General features: G+C 40.7%; 1 protein-coding gene across 1 annotated transcript in view; it reads left to right on the top strand.

The window, feature by feature from the left end:
* Window positions 1-21,870, top strand: part of USP54 (ubiquitin specific peptidase 54) — a gene marked incomplete at both ends in the record, with an annotated part of 56,310 nt that extends 34,440 nt beyond the window's left edge. The window contains 12 exons of the mRNA XM_080621192.1: window positions 99-230; window positions 498-878; window positions 5,142-5,376; window positions 6,250-6,389; window positions 7,473-7,646; window positions 10,706-10,825; window positions 11,993-12,185; window positions 14,394-15,847; window positions 18,229-18,347; window positions 19,005-19,145; window positions 20,306-20,492; window positions 21,239-21,870. Coding sequence (XP_080477318.1) covers window positions 99-230; window positions 498-878; window positions 5,142-5,376; window positions 6,250-6,389; window positions 7,473-7,646; window positions 10,706-10,825; window positions 11,993-12,185; window positions 14,394-15,847; window positions 18,229-18,347; window positions 19,005-19,145; window positions 20,306-20,492; window positions 21,239-21,870 — 3,908 coding nt within the window. The remainder of the gene's footprint in view (window positions 1-98; window positions 231-497; window positions 879-5,141; window positions 5,377-6,249; window positions 6,390-7,472; window positions 7,647-10,705; window positions 10,826-11,992; window positions 12,186-14,393; window positions 15,848-18,228; window positions 18,348-19,004; window positions 19,146-20,305; window positions 20,493-21,238) is intronic.
* Between the last annotated feature and the right edge of the window lie 4,387 nt (window positions 21,871-26,257).

Raw genomic sequence — 26,257 nt, 5'->3', positions numbered from 1 at the left:
CAGCTCCTAAGGAGCAGGAAAGCCCTGCCGCTGTTAGTGCACAGAACACTCAGTCCGAAGGCTCTTGTCATCTCTACTCTGTTCTTCTGTCCTTCCAGGGCACCTGACTGACAGTGAGTGCAATCAGAGGCATGTTTCCAAAAAGGGCTCACTGGCAGACCGCAAGAGGAGTTCTAGCCGTTCCCGGCGAAAAGGAGATGAGGCTCAATCATCAGGATACCATAGTGAAGGCAAGAGATGCTATTTTATTTTTAGATATCAGTATCTCCTTATGCATGTTTTTAAGATGAATGCATTTCCCTCCTTGTTTTTTACATCTTTGCATTTTGTCCTGTCTCTGCTTTTTTTGTTTATTTGGGGGTGTTGGTTGGCTGAGGGGTTTTTTTATTGTATTGGAGGTGTGGGGTTTTGGTTTTTACTTTCCAAAATCTGCTAAAGATGCTGATAGTTTAATCTGAAGTTATTTTTGCGGCTTTTGCTGTCTCTCTAAACTGCAGGAGAAACCTTGAAGGAGAAACAAGCCCCCAGAACTGCCCCCAAACCATCCAGCAGCACCAGCAGGCTGAGGGAATTTAAAGAGACAGTGAGCAATATGATCCACAGCAGACCACAGCAGATTTCTCCAATCATCCAGAATTCTCCTCGTGGAGGGAGTAGTGTGGATCAAACAGAAACACGACCCTCAAAAAGCCTGTCTGCACACTCTCGCGATTGGGAGGTGGAGAGTACCAGTAGTGGGTCTAAATCTAATTCATCTAGCAGGTACCGGCCAACCTGGAGACCCAAAAGAGAGTCTCTGAATATAGACAGCATCTTCAGTAAAGACAAGAGGAAACATTGTGGCTACACTCAACTTAGCCCCTTCTCTGAAGAAGCAGGTAAGAGTTTGAGAAAAAAAGATTTATTTCTGAACGTGCGGAATTTGTAATACTCCACTATGCCATTTGGTTTAAGTAAAGTAGGAAAGTGAAATTTTGAACGTGGCATATAGGTCAGTGGTGATTTGTGTCCTTGAAGGCTAGTTTCTGTATGGGTGTTTGTGCTGCATGTATGAAAATTGTTTGCTAAATTTCACATTTAAGGAAATAATAAGAGAAACATTACTGCCTGTGCTGCTTAAATGGATGCAAGGTGTCGTGGCTTAAGCCCAGGCTGTAAATCAGAACCACGCAGTCTACTTCCCCCCCCCCCACTCCCCAGAGGGATGGGGAGGAGAATCGAAAGAATGTAACTCCCACGGGTTGAGATAAAAACAGTCCAGTAACTCAGGTATAACACAAATCACTACTGCTGCCACCAATAATAATAATGATAAGAGAAATAACAAGGGAAGAAAATATGATACCGCCCGCCGGAAAAGAGCCCGACCGAAAAGAGGACGTGCCCTTCCGGGTAGCTCCCAGTTATATCCCCAGGCATGACGTGCTGTGGTATGGAATACCTCTTTGGCTAGTTTGGGTCAGGTGTCCTGTCCCTGCTTCCTCCCGGCCCCTCCTCCTCCCTGGCAGAGCATGAGACTCACAAAGTCCTTGGTCAGTCTAAACATCGGTGTTATCAGCTCTGTTCCGAGGCTGAAAGTCAAAAACACAGTGCTGCAACAGCTACTAAGAAGGAGAAAAACTGACTGCTACTGCTGAACCCAGGACAGTATCCACCCCTTATTCCATACCATTCACGTCATGCTCAGATCCCACATTTTCCATATACCCTCACTCTCATTTCAGTGCACTGTTATCTTAGTGCCCGGACCAATTCCTATAAAGCTACTGAGTCCGTTCGGTTCATGATGTTGGGCTCCATCTCTTGTAACAGTCTTTCAGAGCAGGAGAAGCTGTGTGCAGTGTTGGATCGTTGTCTGCTGATGCTGATCATTCCTTTACTGTAGAACTCATCCGGTTCTATCAAAGTTCATTCTCTGTTGGGATGATGGTCGGAGGGAAGTCAGGGCCAGTCGCTGGTGCCCTGCAGACTTCTAGTTGATGGCTATAGCAGGCAACAGCGTACAATTGAGTTCATTGTCTGTTTTCCCCTAAAATCAAATCCCCTTGAGGTACGCATCGGACTTCCCTATCTTCCTGCATTACCCACCAAGTATATCCAGGTCCCTGAGCAAAAGCAATCCCACGAGTGGGTTTGCCTTTACCTGAAGCAGGAATAACCCAGACTGTCTTCCCCAGCAAATTCTTCATGTGCACCACAGGAACTTTGTCCCCCTCTACAGTATGTAAAAGTTCTGACTGGGCTGGGCCAGCCCTGTTGGCAGATCCTCTGGTGTTGACCAACCAGGTGGCCTTTGGTAAGTGTATATCCCAATGCTTGAAAGTTCCCCCACCCATTGCTCTCAGTGTAGTTTTTAACAGCCCATTATACCGTTCGATTTTCCCAGAGGCTGGTGCATGGTAGGGGATGTGATATACCCACTCAATGCCATGCTCTTTGGCCCAAGTGTCTATAAGGTTATTCCGGAAATGAGTCCCATTGTCTGATTCAATTCTTTCTGGGGTGCCATGTCGCCACAAAATCTGGTTCTCAAGGCCCAGGATAGTGTTCCTGGCAGTGGCATGGGGCACAGCGTATGTTTCCAGCCATCCGGTGGTTGCTTCCACCATGGTAAGCACATGGCGCTTGCCTTGGCGGGTTGGTGGGAGTGTGATATAATCAATCTGCCAGGCCTCCCCATATTTGTACTTCAGCCATCGTCCTCCATACCAAAGAGGCTTTAACCGTTTGGCTTGTTTAATTGCAGCACATGTTTCACACTCATGAATAACCTGGGCAATAATGTCCATTGTTAAGTCCACCCCTCGATCACGGGCCCATCTGTATGTTGCATCTCTGCCCTGATGGCCTGAAGTGTCATGGGCCCACCGAGCCAAAAATAATTCACCTTTATGTTGCCAATCTAAGTCCATCTGAGCCACTTCAATCTTAGCAGCTTTATCCACTGGTTGTTCTGGTGTTCCTCAGTGGCCCGACTCTTGGGTACATGGGCGTCTACATGGCGTACCTTCACCACCAGGTTCTGCACCCGGGCAGCGATATCTTGCCACAGTGCAGCAGCCCAGATGGGTTTACCTCTGCGTTGCCAGTTGCTCTGCTTCCATTGCTGCAACCACCCCCACAGGGCATTTGCCACCATCCATGAGTCAGTATAGAGATAAAGTACTGGCCACTTTTCTCGTTCAGCAATGTCCAGGGCCAGCTGGATGGCTTTCACCTCGGCAAACTGACTCGATTCACCCTCCCCTTCAGCAGTTTCTGCAACTTGTCGTTGAGGATTCCATACAGCTGCCTTCCATCTCCGATGCTTTCCCACAATACGGCAGGACCCATCAGTAAACAAGGCATACTGCTTTTCACTTTCTGATAGTTTATTATATGGTGGGGCCTCTTCAGCACGCATCACCTCCTCCTCTGGTGACATTCCAAAATCTTTGCCCTCTGGCCAGTCCATGATGACTTCTAGAATGCCTGGACAACTGGGATTTCCTATTCGAGCTCGTTGTGTAATTAGTGCAGCCCATTTACTCCATGTCGCATCGGTTGCATGATGTGTAGAGGAGACCCTGCCTTTGAACATCCAGCCCAGAACAGGCAACCGGGGTGCCAGGAGGAGCTGTGCTTCAGTGCCAATCACCTCCGAAGCAGCTCGAACCCCTTCATAGGCTGCCAGTATCTCTTTCTCAGTTGGGGTATAGCTGGCCTCAGATCCTTTGTATCCCCGACTCCAAAAGCCGAGGGGTCGACCTCGAGTCTCCCCTGGAGCTTTCTGCCAGAGGCTCCAGGTAGGACCATTCTCCCCAGCTGCGGTGTACAGTACATTTTTTACATCTGGCCCAGTTCGGACTGGTCCAAGGGCCACTGCATGAACTATCTCACGTTTAATTTGCTCAAAGGCTTGTTGTTGCTCAGGGCCCCATTTAAAATCGTTCTTCTTCCGGGTCACATGATAGAGAGGGCTTACAATCCAACTGTAATTTGGGATGTGCTGAACCCAGGACACAAGGCTAGACTGCTAAGTATCTGGAAGTTTATCCCTTGTAATGGACTTCTGTATTGGTCTGTTGTTTTCTTTAGTTCATCATGGTGTTTTTGCATGATGACTCAGACTATGGTGCTGTGACTACCTCACATGTCATTTCTGAATTCTCATTGTGAGGATAAGAGTTTGGCAGCCAGTGATGATTTTTATGGGCCACTTTACACTTGTACATAGAGACTTTGTCCTCAGCTTTGCTGGTTTTCAAGGTAATAAAATCTGTGGTAAAACAACTTTGGGTATCTTTTGTTGCCCTAGCCCTTACTTTCCTTTTTTCTGTCTGCAAATGAATATAATGGTTATTTTGCTCCCTATCAATTGAAGAGTACTCCTGAAACTGTAGAGGGTTTGAAGAGTAGATGTGTTCCGGTTCCTGCTTTTTATGCTGCTGTGTTCGCCTCTCAGATTGCTTGAAGGATACTGTGTGAATGAGAAGAGGTTTGTGTGACTGGCAGCAGAGTTGTAGTTAGTGAGGAAGCTGATGCAGATATTAGTGAGCCTGGAGAGAGGGAGGGACAGATGATACCAACTCGAAGGAGCTAAATGTTGAAAAGAATTGGGAAGCATAAAAAAACATGTATAAGGAAGGTGAAGGGAGAAGAGCACAGTTCCAGGGAAGGAAGCAAAGGAAGCAAACAAGAGGCAAGTGGGAAGACAGTGAAATCAGTAAGGAAGAATTAAAAAAAAATTTTCTGTCCGTGGCAAAATAATGTAAAAAGTGCAGCATTTGACGTAGCTATGACAGAGTATGATAACAAATATAAACTGGAAATACAGTTAGGTAAGCTGTAAAAATGATCTTGCAATAATACAAATAGTTATGGGGAAGAAAAGATTTTCTTTCCAGAATTTATTGTTACCTGGGAGAGGAATATGGTAAGTATGGGAGAGATTAAAAAAAATAATTTGTTGAATAGATTATTGCTTAGTATTACTAGGAATGCTGTAAAAGTATTGAGATTTTTTCTGCTTAATACTGCTAGTTTTATACTTAAGACAGAGCTTCTGGTTTTAAGCATGGTTGAGAAGCTAACATGTATATATAGATGATTTGGTGATGTTGAAGTTCGGATCTTCTACTAAGCTGTGTTCATCTTAACAGGTAAGGAGCTTATTGAGAATGAGGCGAAGGAACACGCTGTTCAAGAAATAAGATCAAGCCAGTCAAATGCCAGATACAAGCGAGGTATGCTAGGCCGGGGCACCCAGCATCATATGGTGGATCAGCAGCCTCATCTAATACAGAGGATGGAGTCTGGCTATGAAAGCAGTGAGCGCAACAGCAGCAGCCCTGTTAGTCTGGACTTGCCCTTGTCTGAAAGCTCAAGTACCCACAGGTAGATTTCAAGAAACTTCATTTTTTGAGTGATTGAAGTCTTGATTTGGTTTTTGTAGTTACATAATGGTACGGAACGTTTCTTTAAAAATACAAAACAGCGCTCCTAGCTTGTAATACAGGTTTATTGGGGCAGGGGGGATATAGAAGTGAAATAGGACTGAGTGAGTTTGATTCCTTTTCTTGTCAGTATATTAGCTGTATATGATAGCTTACTGCTAGTGAGAAAGAAGTGGGATTCATTAAATGAGAAATGTTGACTAAAATTGCACTTCTAAGTAGTTGTACCATGAGTCTGTGATTCAGAAATTCAACTAAAATATAAAACTTCATGCTTGTCCTTTGAAATTTTGTTCAAAAGACAAGTACGGACCTTTTTGTTTCAGTTAAACTATTGCTTGAGAGAAGCCTTGTATAAAATGAGAAATCAATATTCTTGTATAGAAATCTGTGATGTTTTCAGTTTCAGAGGTTCAGTGAAGTCTTCCAAGACACTTGCAGTATTTATATGCAAAAATAAATAGGCAGCATAGTGTGCTTTTCTTCTTGGCTCAGGAAGCTTCAGGCATTCACAAACTGAGACTGTTTATGGCTAGAATAGTAGATTTTCAGCTGTCCAAATTTGTTGAGAACAGCTACCAGATCACAGTTTTAATATGCATTGCATACTGTCATGGACGAGAACAGAATTTTTGTTCTCTGCCTTGTTAACTTTCTCTTTCCCTGTATCTCTGAAGATTTTCTGATGGTAGGCTTTCTTAAACTTAAATGAAAATGCAAATAAATATTTATGTGATGCTAAGAAAGAAAAGATAGATATAATTTCTCCTGGAGAAATTGGTAAAATGGTAAATTAATTTTTCTCTTCTTGGAGGGATGTTCATATGAAGCGAGCAGGTGGATTGGTTCCTGCCTGGCATAACATCCCAAAGTCTCATAGTAGTAGCATCTTGGAAGTGGAGTCTACTTCATCAATTGGTAGCTGGGCAAACATCCCACAGGCCATTGGAAATGGTAAGATACACTTCCTTGATAGCAGTGATTTTGCAAGGTAAACTGCATTGGATATTTATTTTCACAGTGAAATTATGAGGAAGGGAGAGGAAACACTGAGGATCACAACACGATTTTACAAGATATAACTTACAAGATCTACCAAAGGGGGTTGCAAAAAACATTGTTGGAATATTCCTTTGATCATGTTGCTCTGGCATCTTTTTGTGTATTAATGTAACTGATAAAGTAAAACTATTTTTCCTATTCTCCCCCATACCTCAGTATTCTGCCATCAGTGGAAGATAACTTCCCAAGCATAACTCATAACAACTTAGTAGGATGGACAAGTCCTGAAAAAAAAAGCTCATGAGAATGGATATTTACAGTATCCGGCTAAGGCTGAGATTTTCTTGCAGATGTGCATTCCAATTAAGTATTGTTCTGACCAAATAACTTATTCCGGAGAATGTCTGGGGGAGCGAAAGGGGGGTAGAGAGGAGACACTTTCTGAATACAGGTCATAATTGAAGCAAGAATGATGACTGATGTCTGCTTGTTGACTATGATATTGATATCCTTTATTTTCTTCCCATTTTCATCTGCTTGTGCTGTTAGATGAAAAGCTTTTCAGTTGGAATCCATTTTACTTAGTAAAGCTAATGATCTGGCTAATTTGATATAGCATTATTTACAAATTATAAGCACAGTAAGAAACTTAGAGATTTCAGCATCAATTTAGAGTTACCTCTTACGGTGATTCTCTCTGTTCCATTTGCTCTGTCTTGGGTCAGTGAATCCAGGGATGGGCTGTGCTGTGCTGCAGGGGAGCTTGAAGCAATATTGCAACGTTTCTGCCAGTCACTGGCACAGAGAAGGCAGTTGGAAACCAAATGGCTTAGGCAGGGTTTTGAAAGTAAAATTTAGCAAAGTAAAATTTGTGATATGAAATTCTGTAGTCTTTGCTTGGTAAGTCTGTTATTTTCTAGTATTAATTGTATTCTTCATTAATATTTCTTTGTCTTTTAAAGGGTATTAAAGAGTATCTTGAAGATACTTAACTATCAAAAAAGTTTTTTTCTCTCTCTTATTTTTTGGGGGAAGGTGGGGAGATGTTTGGCCCTTTAAAGAGTGAACTGGATGAATTGCAAGAGGAGGTGGCAAGGAGAGCACATGAACAAGAACTACGCAGAAAAAGAGAAAAGGAAATGGAGGCAGCAATGGGCTTTAATCCCCGCCCCAGCAGGTTCATGGATCTAGATGAACTGCAGAATCAGGGTAACTTTTTGAATGCAGTATATTTTGCAAGACTGTAGTGCTGGAATTTTTTAAACCTTTGAACTTTCCTATTGTAAGTCTTTCTCTTTTTCTCTCCCCCTCCATTACAATTTTGTACCTTCAGTTAGTGAAAGACTGTCAATTTCAAACCTGTAGGATGCAAAAAAACTGTTTGATATTTTGACCAAATACTTTCTTAAATGAGACAAAAATGCAGAGGTGTTTTTAATAGAGTTGCACCTTTCCATTGTCATGGTGATATGCACCATTACTAGTATTGATATCTAGATTTAGCTCTAAGGCTTCAATCAACGGCTTGGAATGAGCCGTTGATGGAATATGATGCAAAATGAGCCATCCACATGCAGCATAGCTTGTTCAGTTAGGCCATTGTTTTGTTTCTGGTAGAACTACTGCCAGTAAGCAATTCTGCTTGTTCCTGCTCTTGTACTTCCCACTCTTTATCCCTGACCAGCTGTGCAGCCACAGCCCAAGTGTGAGAACAAGTACTGTGGCAGGCTTAAACTGGATCTAATTGAAAATCTGAGCTGGGTTTAGATTATGTATGTTTTCTAAGGAAAAAGAATCTGGGGGGCGAAAAAAAAGCCAAATACTAAATTTGATTGTCTTCCATGATTCCTCATGTTTCTGGCAGGGGATGGCAGCAGAAGTTTTAATTGGAAGGGTAGAGCTGCAGCAGAGAAAACTTGGGGACAGGATTTGTATGTAGTACCTTCGTTTTAGCCTTAAATCTCTTATCAGTCAGTCAAGGGAGTCAGAAGGGAGGTGAAGTGCATTGACACAGTCAAGAGTGAAACCTGGTAGAGCATTTAACTCGGGAGGGGGGGTTGCTGGTGCCTCAGCAGAGCCAAGCAAGGTGTAGTGAATGAGCACCTAGACTCTGCTCCCACAAACGCTTGTATGACTGGGACAAACCCACTGAGGCCTCCTGTGTTACCAGGCCTCCTGACATCCCATGCTACTTGCTCAGACCTGTTGTAGGTAAGAGATGCAATGCTGGTCTGCTGCTACAGGAGAGAGAGGAAAGAGAGGGACACCCCACGACAATGCCAGCTTGGCACAGTATAGCCAGTGCTCTGTAACCTACAGCCATGCCAACTGCTCAGCAGCCAGAGTGTTACTGTGCCAATGACTGCTGAAAAATATGATCTCTGTGAGAGTATGTGACTGTGGGTATGTTCTTATAATTTTTGCTGGCCATCAGTGAGCCACTTAGTTATCCTGTACAGTCCCGCTGTGACCTGCCAGTAACTATTTGGAAAATTCTGATATACCAAAGAAGACAGATAACTTTTTTTATGTCTGCTTTTGTAACATAAATGCTAATGATATAAAAATTGAAAAGTTAACCTCTATTGTTGAGTAGGAAGATGTTGTCTTCTCTGCTTCTCCTGCCTGAAAGAAAATAGTATGTTCTCGAAGATACTACCCCTTTGTGATCTCTTGCTTTATTAATTGGTGAAAGTAAAAATTGCTTAGCTTTTCCTTGTTAAAAAGAAAGTAAACTAGACTAATCAAAAAAGACTTCAGTAGACTGTTTCAGGAGTTCACAGGCATTGACATGAGATCTGGGAAAGTTTTTGTTTATTCCTTTTAAGTCTTTCCCCACCGCAGTCAGAGATGTAATAATAGCTTAACATTAGCAAACTACTTGACTGCCTGGAAGGCTTGCTTGTGCATGTTACTCCAGAACACTTGTGACTCATTTTCCCCTCAAGTAAACTGCTAAATTCATACTAAGATAGCTAACTTTAGTATACTGGTTTTGATTACAAGCCTCAGTAGCCTTGATTTTGAAACTGAATGTGCTGCTTGATTAACTCACTGCTCTAACAACTCTCACTTCTCTCTCTGCAATATTTGCCCTTTATGCAAGTTCTTTGTGGTTTATGGTATAAGAAAGTTTGCATTTGTGCCTGTGCATGAGGGTGTTGGGGAGCAGGCCAGGCCATAGCATATGTTGGGCAAGTTGAGAAAACAATGTTGTTGGCTGGTAATGATACTTATGTTCTCTACCACAGTAACAGAGACATGTCATTAAAAATACCCAAAACAAAGCAAAAAGCAAAACCAAAAAAACCTCACAAAACCCACAAAAAGAACCAAAAAAAAGAAACCCAAAACAAAAAAAAAAAAAAACCCACAACAAGACATCCACCCTTAAACTAAACATTTTCTGTTTTCTGCTGCCTCATTTGAATGTATACATTTTAGTGCAGAACTTGCATAATACCTAATAGGTTACACCAGATTGTTTGGGCGTTTCCTCCTCTCAGAATTGGATGTTCTGATGCCAGGACACAGTGTTTCTTTTGTGTCTAAGGATAATTTATCCTGTTTTCTAAATTGTTGCATAAAGAATTCTTGACATGTGTCTCTTTCTCCTCGGCTTCTCACACCTATTTTTTCTTCTAAAGCTGCAAGACCATTGGGTTTTGATATTCCATATGCCTGTCTCAGCAGTTGAGTGTATTGTGCATGTTTGCAGAATTATTTTCTGCAGGCATTTACACTCGCACTGAAGTCTTGAGTTTTGTTTCCCAGATGTCTCAGTCGTTTCAGTTTGTTTCCATTTTGTATGGAAGTAATTTGATATCTGAAGAAGAGACCTGTGATTTTTGGCAGGGGACTTAACATACAAGGAAAGCCTTGACCTGCTAGATTTCTGTCACTGATATATTTTGGTTTAGATTTAATTCTAAATTTACATTAATTCCTCCTTGACAGAAGTCATCAGAACTGACTCTGTGATACGTCTGTACCATCTTTTGTACTGATTTAGACTGTTGAAAATAATAAACCGTTACATCTCAAGTAAACAAAACTTGAGGAGGAAAAATATTGTTTTACACAGTAAAACAATGTCAAGCATGTCAGGTGCTCAAGTTGTACTTCCTGCTTAGGAAAGGTTAGGTGGTGTGATCTGGGATACGTGCAGCCTCTGCAACACTCTGAATTTGGCAGTCACGAATGGGATGAAGGTAAGTTGAGGGGTCTGCAGTGAATGAAACCAAAATGAAGGGTGCTGCCCATTGCAGGGAGGAATGATGGCTTTGAGAAGTTGATGCAGGAGGCAGACTCAATCTTTGAAGAGTCGCTGAATCAGGAGCGGAAGGGGGATTGTGCTGCAGCTTTGGCTCTCTGTAACGAAGCTATATGTAAGTAACTCTAACTGCTTGAGCTATTGCGCTTTTGACAGTTTACTAATATGTAAAAAAGTCTGAATCTTTGAATCATGTTAAATGGTCAGGTAGTAATGTGGAGATCCAGGTGGTCTTTAGAAATATGCAGGGAGACACAGTCTTTCCTTTTTGAAAGCGTTCCCTTTTGGGGTTTTAGTCCTATTCCTCTTCATCTCTGTTTTTCTCATGTTTGCATCTGGTTTTGTTGTTCTCTCTAGCACTATGGCAGTAGCAGCACTTCGGTGCTGATGTGCCCTTTTTGGTACTAAATGGTGTGTTTCAGCAAACACCTAGTAGGGAACTCCCCCTACCACTCGGTCCTCAGTTAACAATTTTTCCCCATCCTCAGGCCAAATGACAAAGGGCATTAAGCTTCTCTGTTTCTCATGGAGGGTGTAGCAGAGGAAAAAATGGTAGCTCACTAATGAGTTCTGTGAATTAACAGAGATGAGCCATGCAGTATCTGACTTTCATGAAGAAAAAAGCGTTAGGACATTGAGTGCTTAAATGCATTGTGACCTTTGAGAATGTGTGCTATATGATTTCATTTTATTTTCAGTCTTTTTCCATTATGACTGGCTGGCTGTCTCACCCCATGCTCCCCTCTGTCTGTATAGAATGGCTGCAGACAGAGTGGGTAGCTACTGTGCATCTGCATTTAGAAATTGGCTTTTATGGACTGCAGAGTAAGGGGCACAGCATACAGCTGTTGTGATAGCTCTATTAGCTTCCATTCCAGCCAGGTATGTGCTGAATTTCAAATCCCAGCTGGGTATTCCTGCTGATAAAGGGAGTCCCACATATGGAGGATATAACAGAAGGGTAGATGACAGAATGAAGCATCAATGTGGTAAGGTTGGAAAGAGCCTGTGTGAAGGGGATGAGAAGTTGGGCTGAAACATGAATTATTATTTTTTTTTTTTTTATTTTGGTTTAGTTTCAATTAACATGTTTGGACACCTGGCTAAGCTGAATGTGCATTAATGGAAACAATAGCATCCTTGTGAACTCTTGTGGCAGTATTTGCATGGTCCATGTTTTATGTTCTTGCTGCATCTTTTTTCTTTTGGTTTTTCTTTTTTCTTTTTCAATTTTATTCCTTTTTTCTGTTTGTTTTCTGCTATGTTTTCTTTTGCATTTTAGCTAAACTAAGACTTGCCATGCATGATGCCAGCGCTAGCACTCACAGCAGAGCCCTAGTCGATAAGAAGCTGCAAATCAGTATCCGAAAAGCCCGGAGCCTCCAGGATCGCATGCAGCACCAACAGCCATCGCAGCCGCTGCCGCCGCCAACCTGCCACCCACCACAGGGCGGCGCCATGGCCCAGTCTACAAGGTAGTCCAAGTATATCACCTAGACCCAGATCTGAGCTGCATCTATGAGCAGTGCAGCCTGGAAAGAAATAGCAAACTACATATATATTACCCTGGATAGTCCAAATCCTCCAGTGTGACTCCCTGTTCCTTTCTTCTTTAGGTTAAATCCTATTATAAGATGGTCAGCTAACACCCTTCCCCCCCTCATTTTTTATCTCAACTCTTCATAAAGTAGTTCAGTGTGCATGTGTTCAAAATGTGATCTGTGTCAGAGAACTGCAGCAGTTGGTGCCTGGCAGCATTGATGTTTTATGCACCAAGGGAAAGAATACAATAGACAATAACCTGGCCAAAAAGGGAGTTGTGTATTAGGATTAAATATGCAACTGTTTATAATAAGGAGCAGTTTCAGAACTCAGTAAAGACTGTGCTACAGTAAAATTCTTGCTGTAATTGCTTTTATGTTGGGATCTGCAGCCAGTGTGGTTTAGTGCTCCGTAGTTTGAAGTGACAAGTATGCCGATCTTTTCTTTCTGGTCTGCTTCTCTAGTGGTGCACTGATACAACTCTTGGATCCAGATCCTGATCCCATCACCTTGACTACTCTCCCTGATGCTGTACCATTCTTCATTTTCTCTCTGTGCTTCCCAGCATCCTGTAGCCTGACTTAGCAGCCTCTTCAGTGCCTCTTCATGATTCGTTCTTCTTTACTGACTTTAACTATAGCATAATTAACTCTCTGCTATAACTGATGGTTTCTTCCTACCCTCTTTAGCATGTAGCTTAATCCTTCTTTCTTCCCATGCCATTCCCTCCTAGCACTTGACCATCCCTATCCAATTTCTTGAACCTTTACTTTTCTTCCCTCTACCTTTTCTTAACATGTTGTATTGTTAGAAGCTTAGATGATATTTCAGATGAGAATCCCTTTTCTTTTCCCTTTTTTAGAATGACACATACAGCTATATAGTAAAACACAGTTAATTTGCACGCCTGCCAGGCTATAGTTCAAAATGTTCTTTTCTTTTTCTGTAGTAGCTGAATTATGTGTAATAAAGGCTGATCTTTTTGTCAATCAGAGGCCCATTATATCCTCTTTTACAGGAGAAATGCAGAGCATTTTGGCAGATTCTAAGAAAATGAAAGAAAGGAATTTTCTCCTGATTTTGTTAATGCTGAACTTGCTCACTGCTGCTCTGTGAAAAGAACATTACTGTTGCAAAAAGTTTTATCCAACCAAGTTAATATTGCAGCCAGTAAAAAGTATCTATTCATAGTGAGAGTTCTATACTCTTGCTTTGGTATAAATAACATTGTAAATATTGCTTACAGGAAAGGTCATTCTGCTACACGTATCAACCAGGTCTTCATATGATAACTTTCATTTTGTGCATCTAAGGAGGAAACACAGCAATGATATTACAGTTTCCTTAAGTTCTCTTTTGGAGATGTTTGTAGCCTGTCATTTTCACACAGGCACATGGAGTTGGTACTGTTTTATCTATCCGCAAATTAAAATGCTAACTAAATGCAGAAAAACGCCAAGGCCATGTATGACCCAAGGATATAGTTGTCTTGCACTAGTACATTAAAGAATACAAATTGATTTTTAGAATTAGAATACAAATTCTTGCAAAATAATAGTTACATATTTAGCTTGAACTTTGTTTTATGCTTTGGATAAATATCTCAAAGATCAGAATACAAAGATGATATGAAATAAATTTCAACCTGTGCTTTCCATTTGTCATATAATTCTTCGTAAAGTTGTCTGGAGAGAGAGAGGACCTTATGGAAATAGCTTGTTCATGTTCAGATCATGAACGTGTCCAATGTATTTTCAAAAATATCTAAGATGTGAATGTTGAAAACAGTTGTTTTATTTTATATAAATGTTATTGTTACTGTTCTTACAGTTAATACCTACCCACATGCTCACACTGCTGGTTAAAGTGCCTAGGGTGCTGTACAAGGATATATAGAGCCTAAATGTAGCAAAATGCGCTTAAAAATATGAAATTAATTCAGTAGATCAGTTATAGTAGGAAAATCAGGGTTAGAAGCCAGGGCCTAATATGTATGTATCTACTAAATTAATGCAAAGTCTTCATCAGAATACATTTAGCAAAGTGTGTGGAGGCATATGTCACATAGTACACATTCTTTACCCTAGGAGTAAACTTAAGCAATGACTACTGCTAATCATTTACCCTTCTGTGTGTTTTAGTGAACAGACTGGCCCGCTCCAAGTACTGCTGAGCCAGGAAGTACCACTGGAACCCAACAAAGAAGTGGAATTTGGGTCCAGTTCTTTCTTCCACCCACCTGCTTCCTGCCATGAATTGCACTCATCATTATATCCAGAGTCTTCCTCCTTGCCCCCTTGTGAAAGCAATCCATCCAACAGGATCTCTCCAAACTTCCAGTCTGCTTCTGCTGATTTTCATGACCAAGTTCCCTCTTTTTCCTATAGGCAAGGGTTGGCAGAGAGGTCTGCAAGAACTGAGAATGATGCCCACCATAGTGTGGAATTTGCTGACACCACAGCCACAGGGCCAAAAGACTATAGGGATTGCTGCAGAAGCAGCAAGTTAGAAGAGGTTCATAACATAATGCCTATTCTCACACCTCAGTACAAATCCAAGGCTAACACAATAAACTCTGGGTCTTTTCCTACACTGTTTCCCTGTCCACATCCACCACAACCAGCATCTCCTGAAAATGACGGTCAGCACAGTCCCTGTTCGAAACTTGCAAGCTCTCCAGTGCAGCCCAGCATTGATCATTTAGGGGCCTACCATGCAATGACCCCTGTAATTTTATCCCCTACACAGCAGTGCTCCTTGGATCCTTTGCAGAAAGCAAATAAGTGCTCCAGAGCAAACAGCCATAAGATACTACCCTCACAGGATGAATATGGCACAGGAGAAGGTTGTAAATCTGAGGCTTTTAGTACAAAGGGACATGTTCGCTCCTTGGCAGAGCAGTTTCAGAAAATGCATGCAGTCTCCCAGAGAAAAGGTACTCTTGAAAAAGGCTGGATTGCTGCAGTGTGTCAGGATGAGAAGTCTCCAAAGTTACCACAAAAATCTTCCATCAGCCCTTCATCCTCTGATCACAGACAGCTAATCCATCAAAACCAAGAAAACAAAAAACAGTCTTCTGAAAAATTACACTCAACTGTGGATATTAGGGATGTGGTAGTTTCTTTGGAGGGTTTTAGTGCCCAACATGTTGCTTCTAAGAGTATTTGTTCTCACAGCGAAGAGCTATGTAGAAGAGGTGGACAGAATATAGCAGACCCTGCACACTACCTGGAAAGGCACTCTCATGATGGAGGAATGAAGCAGGTGGATGATGGAGCTACTAATAGCATGGTTGCCTCTATGCCTGTGGACCATTGGGTGAATAATGTTACTAGGTATTACAGTTCTCAGAAGGCTAATAAGAATACTGAATGGCTTCCTGTACCTGGGAGGAGTCCACCCCTTTCTGATCAGAGAGCAGTTGGAGATGACTTGAGCAGGATCCCAGTACATCTGCATCCACAGTGGAATCAAGACACAGAACAGGAACTCTCAGAACTGGAATCCCTCTATCATACTAGTCTGCAGGCATCTCAGGCCACTAGGCCTTTCTTGGGAAGACAGGACAGTGCTAGGTATCCATTTGACCAATCAGGTAAGAACGATGCAGCTGTTTTTCTTGGTTGATCTGCCTATCTATTCCCAATATAGGTGAAGATACGTTTTCCAGTCAATATAGTTAAATGGGCATGAATTTGTGCACAGATGCAGAAAGATTCAGATTGTGGACTCTGAAAACATTCTAAGGATACAGGTAGAGAAGCAGTGTGATAGCAGTGCCTGTGGAGGCTGCAGAGTAGCTGTTGATCTTGGCAAATGGAAAGCAACATCTGTCAAGAGTGACATAGAAATAATTGATCCTGTTTTCAAGCAGGGAACTAGCTGATGAATTTTCCTGTTTTAAAGCCCCACATCAACTCTGGAATTCATTAAATGATTTCTATATCTGAAGTTAATGTTCCCCGCATTTGTGAATTTGAACTGATTGTATTGTATTTGAGAACTTAATCTGTACCTGGTTGAGGGGAGTAACTTTTACAAGTGTTTCCAGATCTATGAGAGTTGAGCTTATGTTTTGCGAAGAACTACCTGCTTAAAATTCTGGAAAATTACTTGTGAAAGCAGCACTGGGGGTACACAATCTGCACTAAGTTACTTGAGACCTTGTGGATTAGTTGATGCCAAAAGAAAATGAACAGGTTCTGTTGCTGTTGGTGAGAACACCCAGCTGTTGCTGGAGACGTTCAGTTAGAGTGTGATGACAGCAGTCCAGTTCCACTTAAGCTGATCTAATCTCCTGACTGAGATAGGGCAACCTTGATTCTCTGCTTAGTACAAGTGAACCAAATTTCTTTGTAATCCATGTCATAGCTTACAGCTACGAATCTTCCAGTTTAAATACAAAGCAGCCTGAAACTTCATGGGTACCAAAGTGAAAGAGATATATACATACACATATACATGTGTGTGTGATCTGTACTGCAATACATACACAAGACAGGTTTTCCCCTGCTTTGCACCCATGGAAGTAGAGCCTCCATCATTCCTGACAATATCAAGTTTAGCTTGCTGATAGAGCAAATACTGCAGTAAACTCTTGAACAGGTTTTTATTCAACAGCTCGAGTTTTCTTTGGAACTCTCTTTGTCTTGCAGTCCACTGTCAGACCAGTTGCCACATCTGAAGGTGGCCATTTCGCATTTGTTGTCCTTTGGTTTTCTTTCAGAGTTAGGCAAGATCTGACCTCACAACCTTGCAAATACTCTCTTGCATGAGCTTGAATCAGGTCTTATATATTCCTACTTAACTTACTGATTTTTGGAAGCTCTTTCTGGAAATCTTAACAGGATAAAGCCCAGTTGCTTTAGTGTTATCTGGAGCTTCAGACTTCTGTCCTTGTATGTCTCGTTTCTTATGCTGACACTTTTCTTGCCTATTTTCTCGCTACATATATGAGGGATACAAGATACAAATACTTCTAAGATGAAGTTTGTATCTGAGAACTTCTGGTTTGCTGTCACTTTCAGATGTTTCTTTCTAAGTTCTGCAAATTCTCTATAAGGCAAAAAGTGAACTAGTGCATCTGCTGTGATGAACTAGATAAAAATCGCCTGAGTGGGTCTAGGACAGCTCTTTCTCACTTTCAGGTTGGATTACCTATTCATTTGCAAATGCTGTTTAAGCTTTCAGCCCCATATCAACTGGTTTTGTCAGACCTTTGCATTCAGAGTAATGGTGAAAATGCCTCTGTTTCATTACTGGAGCTTTACAGCAGAGATTAAAGCAAAGACCTGATCCTCCAAATGCACCACCTCAATGCAGAAAACGTGTTGTTACCAGCACATCAGGTTTCTTCCTTTATAGAGAGATTGCCCGTAAGGGAATTTTTATTAGGCAAATAATCTGCATGTCTATTCTATGAGAAATTTTAGGATTATGAGATTTATGTTGGGATGGCACTGAAGTGAAGGAATTGTAGCAATTCTAGTTAAAAATATCAATTTTAACTGCTTAAGCAGCACAACAAATGGCTGACAAACTGTAGCAGTGGGTGGGAACCAGCAGGTGAATATGTGGGGAACTTAAAGCTGATGAGTCTTGTTCATTCCAAGTAATTTTAGATAACTTGCTCTCAGTAGCTGATTTTCTGTCCCTTTAGACCATCTATAAACTATTTCATCTCTGTATCCAAAAAGTGCTGGTGTGCAGTTAAATCATTTAACTCTTAAATAGGTCACCTAACTGTTCCCCAGAAGCCTTCAAAAGTAAAAGGGCAAGTAAAGCAGGTGTAAGTTTCCTGATAGACTGTCTGCCCTGGAAATGTTGGAAGCTAGCTTACAAATTACTGTTCAAAGGATCTCTGACTTCTCATTCTGTGTATAGTCTGTATTTGCTGGAGTCAGGCCTAAGAAAGTCAGAAATGGGCTGTAACGTGCAATCAGGTGTTGAATTTAACCATAGCATTTTCCTTTCCAGTCTCTGCGAACCTGAATGTGAGGAAGCTGCATGCTACAGCTGGCACAGGACTCTCGAAAACCCCAACAGCAGAGATCGAGCGCAGTCTCTCTGGGTCCGCTGTCTCTTCTGTCTCCAAGGTGACATATTACTTAGAATGTGCTAGAGGGGAAAGGGCTTGTCCTGTGCAAGTGAAAAAATTTATAATGGAAAAACTGGAATATATTATGAAAAAGGTACTGGGGTCATTGATACTAGTGTAAGAGAGAATTTTAAGTGCAGTGTAGCTCAAGATTAATTAGCTAAAAATGAGTGACTCATGCTACATGCAGCTTGCATGCAATCAAATTACCCACATTCTGACTCTGAGGAGCAAATCCCTGAAAACTTTGAGAAACTTTAAATAACTGCTAGTTAACACATCAGTGTTGGATGAAAACATACAAGTATTTTCAAGGGGAAATGACATGTCCTATGGTACTTGCATAGTCATTTAAAGGAGCTTAAATAGTCTTCCTTGTATTGAAGAGAGGAAAAGAAGGAATAAACATTTCCCTTGCTTAATTAATAAGATTAACAAGCCTCCAGCACTCATTAGATAATCCTAAAATTCTTTTTTTTGTTTGTTTTTTTGAGAATACTGTAGTATTTACCGCTTTTCGCAGCTACCTGAAAGTGAGGTGGGGGGTCAGTCTCTTCTCCCATGTAACAAGCAATAGGACAAGAGGTAACGGCCTTCAGCTGTTAAAATTGACATTTTGGAGAGCCTTTTCTGAAATGTGTGATATTGTTTGCAGGTCACATATACCCGAGAACATAGCGGGGAACCAGAAGAGGAGGAAATGTACAGTGCAGAGAATTTCCGTCGCATTGCTCGCAGTCTCAGTGGGACAGTCATCTCAAACAGAGAAGAGACCTTGGTCTCTTCTCACAGCTTTGTAAGTAGAATGATGTTCAGCTTTCCAAAGAGCCGCCATCTGTGTGTAGGGTTGCTGTTTTCTCTGTCTGCATTTAGAAGGTAACAAACAAGACAGCATACAACTGAATAATAAGCCATTATTGTTCAGAAAATGAAAGCTTCTCTTTTTGAATTTTTCTTCCCTTTTTGGAAGAAGAATGAGCTTTTATGTAACAGAACCATCTACTTCAAATGTCAGTGCAGAGTAGTACCTGCTGCAGCTGGTAAGCATGTGAGCTGATATTACTTGCCAGTATGCAAAGACATCCAGGATAAACTTTTTTTCAGTTACAGTACTGTATTTTCAAGAGAACTTCTAATACACCTATGATTTTAAAAAGACACCACTAGCCATTTGAAAGTTTCCGCTCTCGTGGTTATATTTCAGCAAACAGTATTTTCAGAGAGTAAAAGCAAACAAGGGGGGACAGTTCAAGACTTGGTATGTAATGTGCAGCCAGTTACAGGAATTAACTAAAACCAGGGAGATAAAAAAATCAATCTCTGTTAAGTAGCAAGTTAATACTGCCAGTAAGGAAAACAGTAACAGATTATTGTTGGTGTTTAGCAACATAGTCAGATAAAATGTGAAGATTTAGCTTGGATTGAATTTTTTTGTGAACTGAGCTCAAGTTTTGATTTCAAACCAACTGCATAGTAAGTATAGAGGAGTCTCAGTTGCAAAATCAGTTATTTAGACTGGTTGGTCTGATTCTCTTTCTGCTGTGTGCCATAAGCTAGGAATATGTCAACTTTGGCATGTTTGCTCTTTAGCATGCTTTAGTTGAGGGCTTGAATGCATACCTAGGGGTGCTGGCAGAAGCAATTAAGAACCTTTAGCTGTCCGAGATACACACACACAATTTGTGAACCAAACCTCCATGAGTGGTTTGTATTTGGTTTTGCTTTTTCTCCTATATTCCCAGTCAGGTGATTCTCCCAAGTAGCCCACCACTGCAGTAAGAACCTTACTGGATTGATGCAGTTCTTATTTGTATTTTTTTTTCACATACAGATGCATGTTTCTGGTCCGGTGACTCCTCCCTTTCCTTGGATCAGCACCATCTTTGCTTGTTTCAACCCAACTCTGTGTTTACTCATCATTTTACGTTCTTTTTCTCCTTTCTCATTTTATAAAAGGAAGCACCCAGTACAAGGAAAATGCCAGTGGATACCAGCCACCGTTCTTACAGCTCCACTTCCCTTCCTATCCCCCATGATCCTCCTGTGTTTCCCTTTGATCCCCAGCACAACCCAAACCACGTGCTGCACCTACCCCATGATGTACTGATGCCCAGCATGGTGGGCAAGGCACGTAAACCGTCAGGTAATCACAGGACTTTTAATCCTCCTTCATGATCAGAAATATTGCTGAAATACAACTCTTCAGATCTTGTCTTTCATGATGATGTTTCACCACCTGCCTGAATTCCTCCAGAATTCCTGCCAGAATTCTTCCTCTGAAAGGACAAGTCACATTCTTTTTCTTCTCTGCCCTTTTGAGTTACGCTGTGATTCTGTGCTAAGTGGAGATAAAAAAAAAGAGAATAATCTTTATGGAAACATTATGATGACTTTTATGTAAAATCCTGTTCACATTTTTGTGAGGTGTTTTCTTTAGTGTAAAATTAGCAGTAAGACCCACCACTTTGTCATGTATGAGAGTACTTCCACAGGCTACTCACACGCATGTAACTGTGACAATAGAAATAACTAATTCCTGCATGAGATTATTTTCTCTGAGACAGCCATCAAAACCAGTTTGATCTACCAGCTCTATCTTGAAATACTTTAGGCTCCTCCTTGATGACACAAGGAGCTAGTAAAGAAGTCAGAAGTCTATGACAGTGGCTGTGGTAGGATAAAGACAAATGCAGTGAGGAAAGTGAATGCTAGAAAGGGTACAGCTACCTTCTATTCAGAATTGCATGTCAACCAGTAACTGGATGTACTAGTGATTTTGGTTTTCTTCTTACCTGCTGGCCACAGCTGAAAGTTCAGAGAGGATGAAACAAAAAAAATTAAACTAAGCAAACTTTTTCTTTTTTTTTTTTTTTTCACCTCCCTCCGCAGGAGATCAGAAGAACATCATCCAGAAACTTTTGGTTGTGCCTGACAGGGGTGAAGCTTTCCAAGGTGAAGACTACCCAGGTGTGGCACTGAGCTATGGGAGTCTCCCTTGTGTGCCCAAAGGCACCCTCTCTCAGGGGCAAAAGCCTCTTGTTAATCCGCATTTAGGAGGTGGCGCATCAAGTATCTCTGGCTGTTGGCTGAACACGAGCTACCCTGCCAGGCAAACAGCCATATTACCAGATAAGCTAATGATGCTTTGGGAGAAACATGCTGGCCAGCCAGGAAACAGTTTACATCATCAAACACATGAATCTTACGCCATTGGTTGCAAGCTACCAGCCAGCACAGACTACAGCACTTTAAGAATACTACATAAGCCTTCTTGGGATCCCGGTACCTCTCATGGTTGTCCTGTGCCCCCTTCTTGCGTTAAAGCCCCGGGTCCAAGGAGAGTTGACATGCCCCCAGAAGAGGACTGGCGACAGAACAGCTACACCTCTCAGCTTGGCAGAAGGCGAATGCTGCCAGTGCATGCAATGGATGAGACTTTCTCTTCTGCTTCAGAGGCACACAGAAATACGCTGGCTTCAGCAGCAGCAACTCCTGGTACCACACAAAATAATGGCTGGTGAGATTCCATCCACTCCATGTGCCCTAATAAACTGCTCTGTGAACAGACTATAGCTGTTGCCAGAGCATGGATTACATGGAGACAGCAAACTCTTTGAATCAATATCTGTGCCAGTTTCGTCTTAAAATGTAGCTACACAATATGTGGAAACTAATTGCACTGTATTTCATTTCTGACACTACTGAACTGCTGTCTGGATGAGAAATCTTAGCTATTCTAGTCCTGGCCTCTCCTAGCAAAAAAGTGCTATAGGAATGGTAAGCTTAAAGGGCACTGGTTTACGGGTAAGTTCAGAAGTATGTGCATGTTTTGAAGGAGGACGGCCCCTAACAAAAGGACGTTTTTGAGGACTCTTTCATGAAATGTAGCTTTGGTAAATTCTTCACATAAAAAAACCAAACCAATCCTTTTGTTTTCCTCTCATTCCTCTCTCCTGTTGCTTCCTAGGGGAAAAAACAGGCCCACCTTCCAAGTTGCAGTAAATCTGCACTTGGCAGGCTGGCAGTTAGTAAAGCAAACCCAGTTTTCAGTGTGCTGAAATCTCGGGCAGAGACCACAGCTGTAGTTGCTGCTGAGGAAGCGGTAGGGAGGCTCTGTTCATCTGTAAACCAGAATTTTTCCCACTTCCTTTAAAGCAAACTAACAATGCTTCAAACAGAAAAGACTGTTAATGCTGCACGCTTAATTACACCGATGTAAACACAGAATAAGTTTAACTATTTTAGTGTCAAACATACTTGCTTTTGTAAGTATTTTTCAAATAAACCTATGAAAATAGTTCTGTTTACCTGTGTATGAGATTTCCTTGCTGTTTAGCTTTACTCATCAGTTGGCCTGAAACTGCTGATTTATTTTCTTACACACTAACAAATGAGTAAATTGTTTATTCTAGTTCATTAACAAAGTTTAAGTAACGTTTAGATTGGAGTACATATCTAATTTTGTCCCTGGATTTGATGTGTTTCATCACTACTCTGTGCTTAAGTTCCCCCCTTTCCCCTCATAATAGACAGTAATTAACAGTGTCCTTAGAAAAGTATTTTGAGACTTCTTTGTTGAAGGGAAAACTACAGAATCTGTGCAAAATGGTAGTGTATGCAGATAGGACTCTTACACCAAAAAAAGTCATTAGAAATTATTGATGTAGAGAGAAGTGTCATTTTAATAAGAGTTGCACTCCAGCTCTTGCAGAAGCTTTCAGGTGTGGTGGTTGTTCGGGTTGTTCAAAAATGTGGAGGGTTCTGTTACATGCTTGTATTGCAAGCGGAATTGCAGCTGTGGTGGTTGTGGCCCAGCCATCCAGTGGAAGGTGCAGGCTGCCCTCTAGTGCATGGTATTCCTTGGTAAGCTGCTGTCCTGTTGCTCTAGCTGAGGGTCTTTTAGTTTCGTGTTTTGCACCTCAGTGCTTGATGGAATTTCATCAATTTTTGCTGTTTAGTTTGAGATTGAATCTCATTAATTTTAATAAATGTAATTTCTCAGTTTCTGATTCTAAATAATTGCTGTTATGTCTGTTATTGTTACAATTTCTTTTAACTACATCATGATAAATGTGTTTTATATTTGGGGTTATGTTCCACATTTCTTCCCACTTAACTCATTTCAGTAGCAGTGGCTATGGGAACAAAGCAGTCTCTTCTTCCTCCCTCCGTTCCAAAAAAGCCCTACTGACTTTGGACTTTTTCACCTGATGGTTTTGCCAACTTAGTTACATGAAACTTTCAACAGTACTGATTTTTTACTGCTGTTCTAAATGTAAAAAAAAAACCCAGAGTTTTGTTTTACTTGAAACAGCTATTTGATCAAAGTTTTGCAACAGGCGTGGAATCATTAGCCTCTGGCTCCACATGGACATGCTACAGCCAACTGCTAAGTTTCTAGCTGTAGAAAATACAATTTTAGGAAGTGACGGCAATGCAGAGGTGGATTTGGACAGAAACATTCCTGTTGCAGTTCTCTCCGCTCTCCCATGGGTAGAACGATACTATTGGAGTAAAGGGAGTCTGGGCAGAAGCAGTCCCTGTTTTCGGCTTTTTGTTACCTTCAGCAGTTAGAGAAAGTTACAGTAGCCCAAGAATGCAAATGAGGATATGGATAAGTATTTGACACTTTGCTTGACTACAGCTCTCAAAAATTCAGGTTGCAGAGTGAGGCTTAAGTAGTCTTGAACACAATTATCTAAAAAAAAAAATAAATCTGCCACAATAAAGTGCAAAGTCACCTCTTCACGGATCAATATGGAGTATGAAACGTTAGCAAAGAAAGAAAATACGTGTGCTTAGATTTGGTTTTTTCTTCTGGATATGTTTGCTAGCATATTTAGGGAAGCAGATGCAAAGAGGTAAGTTCAGCTGAAGAAACCTAAACTTTATTGGCATCAATAAAATTGTTTTAGTATTAATTCTTGAGTAAGCACTGAATATACTCATGAATAAAGAAGATCAAGTGTCTATTTATAAACTAACTTACATGGTGTTTGAAGGAGGATTATATTGAGTTTGGGATGGCTCAGTCCCAGATAATTCACTATGAATCATAGGCATGAGAAGCTTTATGTGTGTATATATCGCTAATTAAAATAATTTCAAATGTGAATACATGAGAAAAGTGAGTACAATAAAGCTACACTTTAATAATAAGTCTAATAATTTCATATTGTTAAATTTAACTTAAGTTTTTTACGGCTCAGACAAGGTGATTTTGACAGCAGTCTAGCATTATTCCATTTTTATTTTTTTTACTTAAAATTTATACCAGCTTATTGTTATGTGGCTATCAATTGAGGGAGTTCCAAGCATAGAAATCTTGCTAATTACAAAAACAAAACCCTCAAACTATTCATGGTTGTCTTAAGTAGGTTAAAGCACATTAATGCATAAGCATATTAACATACAATATGTGAAGAATAAGCAGTAGGTGAACACAAGTAACTTGCTTCAGTTTACAAACCTTGAATTACTTGGCTGGAATGCTGCACATAGGGTAATTTAACTAAGGAATATGTATTTCTATTTCTCTTATCTGACAAGGTGTTGGTTCTGAGATAGATACATGAACAAACATAATTGTGTAACCTACCATCATGAGCTATATACTATTTGAAAAATACCTGGATTTTGTTTGCCATGGAGCTGGATGGGTTTTTTCTTTTTTGCTTGAAAATAATTTGCTTTCAGATTCCTGTAGTTCCACTGCAGCTTCCTAAACATCAACTTCTTACAAAGGTTCAGATTGACTTTTTTTTTTTTTTTTAGATCTAAAATATGTCAAATATATAAAAGTTAACATTTACTACCATTAAGTCAGCTACAAGTTTTTAGCAATCAGGCATGTATTTTTAAGTACATTTAAGAAAAAATAACTTATTTTTAAGACACTTTTTAAATTGTTCCTAATTGGATGAAATAATGCATAAATAAATTTTCCATTCTCTTTAGTAGTTCAGTTAGTTTCTCCAGATAGGCGGAAAACCCCCTCAGTTGATGTTAAAGAGTCATTCCAGAGCTGTAGACAGATTTTGGTTTACAGCCATTAGAGGCTTAAAAGAAGCTATTTAATACAGAAGATATGCCAGGTGTTTATGACACTTAACTGAAAAGGGAGAGGAAGGTGTGTGTGGGGGAGTCTCAACTGACTTTTTGCAGTAAGCTACTGATTGGAACACAAGGGTGTAATTTATATGAAGAGCTGAGTGGTGCAGATCTGAAAATAAATTTGTAACATCATCTCGTACTTTATGGGGAGGGAGGAAAGCCCACATGTCTGCAGTGGTTTTACAATTTTCTAGTTACATATAGTTGTATTTTTACTGGGACAGAATACATAGTAGAAAAGCTTTTAAATCCTTATGTGTGATTACTTAGGGATATCCTTTTCTGCATTCATTTAACTATTTGTCATGACCTCAGGCTTGCCCAGTTATGAGGGTCATTTTTTGTTCAACCCTTTCTTAAGCTATCCAGGCCCAATGTAGCAGTTAATTCTTATTAATACTTAATGGAGCTTGGGGAAAAAGATGCAGAGGGGTAGGCTGAAGGCGTATTTGCTCTTTTGCCATCTGGTAATGACAACCAAATGTATTTGTGAGAAAAGACTGCATGTACTCTTCAGTAACCAAGTTGTAATGCCTCTGCCTTTTGTGGGTTTGTGTTGTGTCCCCCCCCCCCCCAGTTTCCTTTAAAATTCCTTAATGGGATTTTTCTGATCTGTAGGACATTGTGTTCATGGATCAACGTGCATCATCAACGTTTAAAAAAAAAAAAAAAAGAATCATCACATAGTTTTACATCACAATTCTTGTTATAGAGCAACAAGATAGGTGGTTTTTAGTAAGGTCCTACATGTAAAGCTGCTTATCTTTAATACTTTTAACAGTAAAGTCTCTTGCT

Source organism: Psittacula echo (assembly GCF_963264785.1).
Source record: "Psittacula echo genome assembly, chromosome: 6".
NCBI lineage: Eukaryota > Metazoa > Chordata > Aves > Psittaciformes > Psittacidae > Psittacula > Psittacula echo.
The sequence above is the reverse complement of the archived record's forward strand: the minus strand, read 5'-3'. Positions and strand labels throughout refer to the sequence as shown.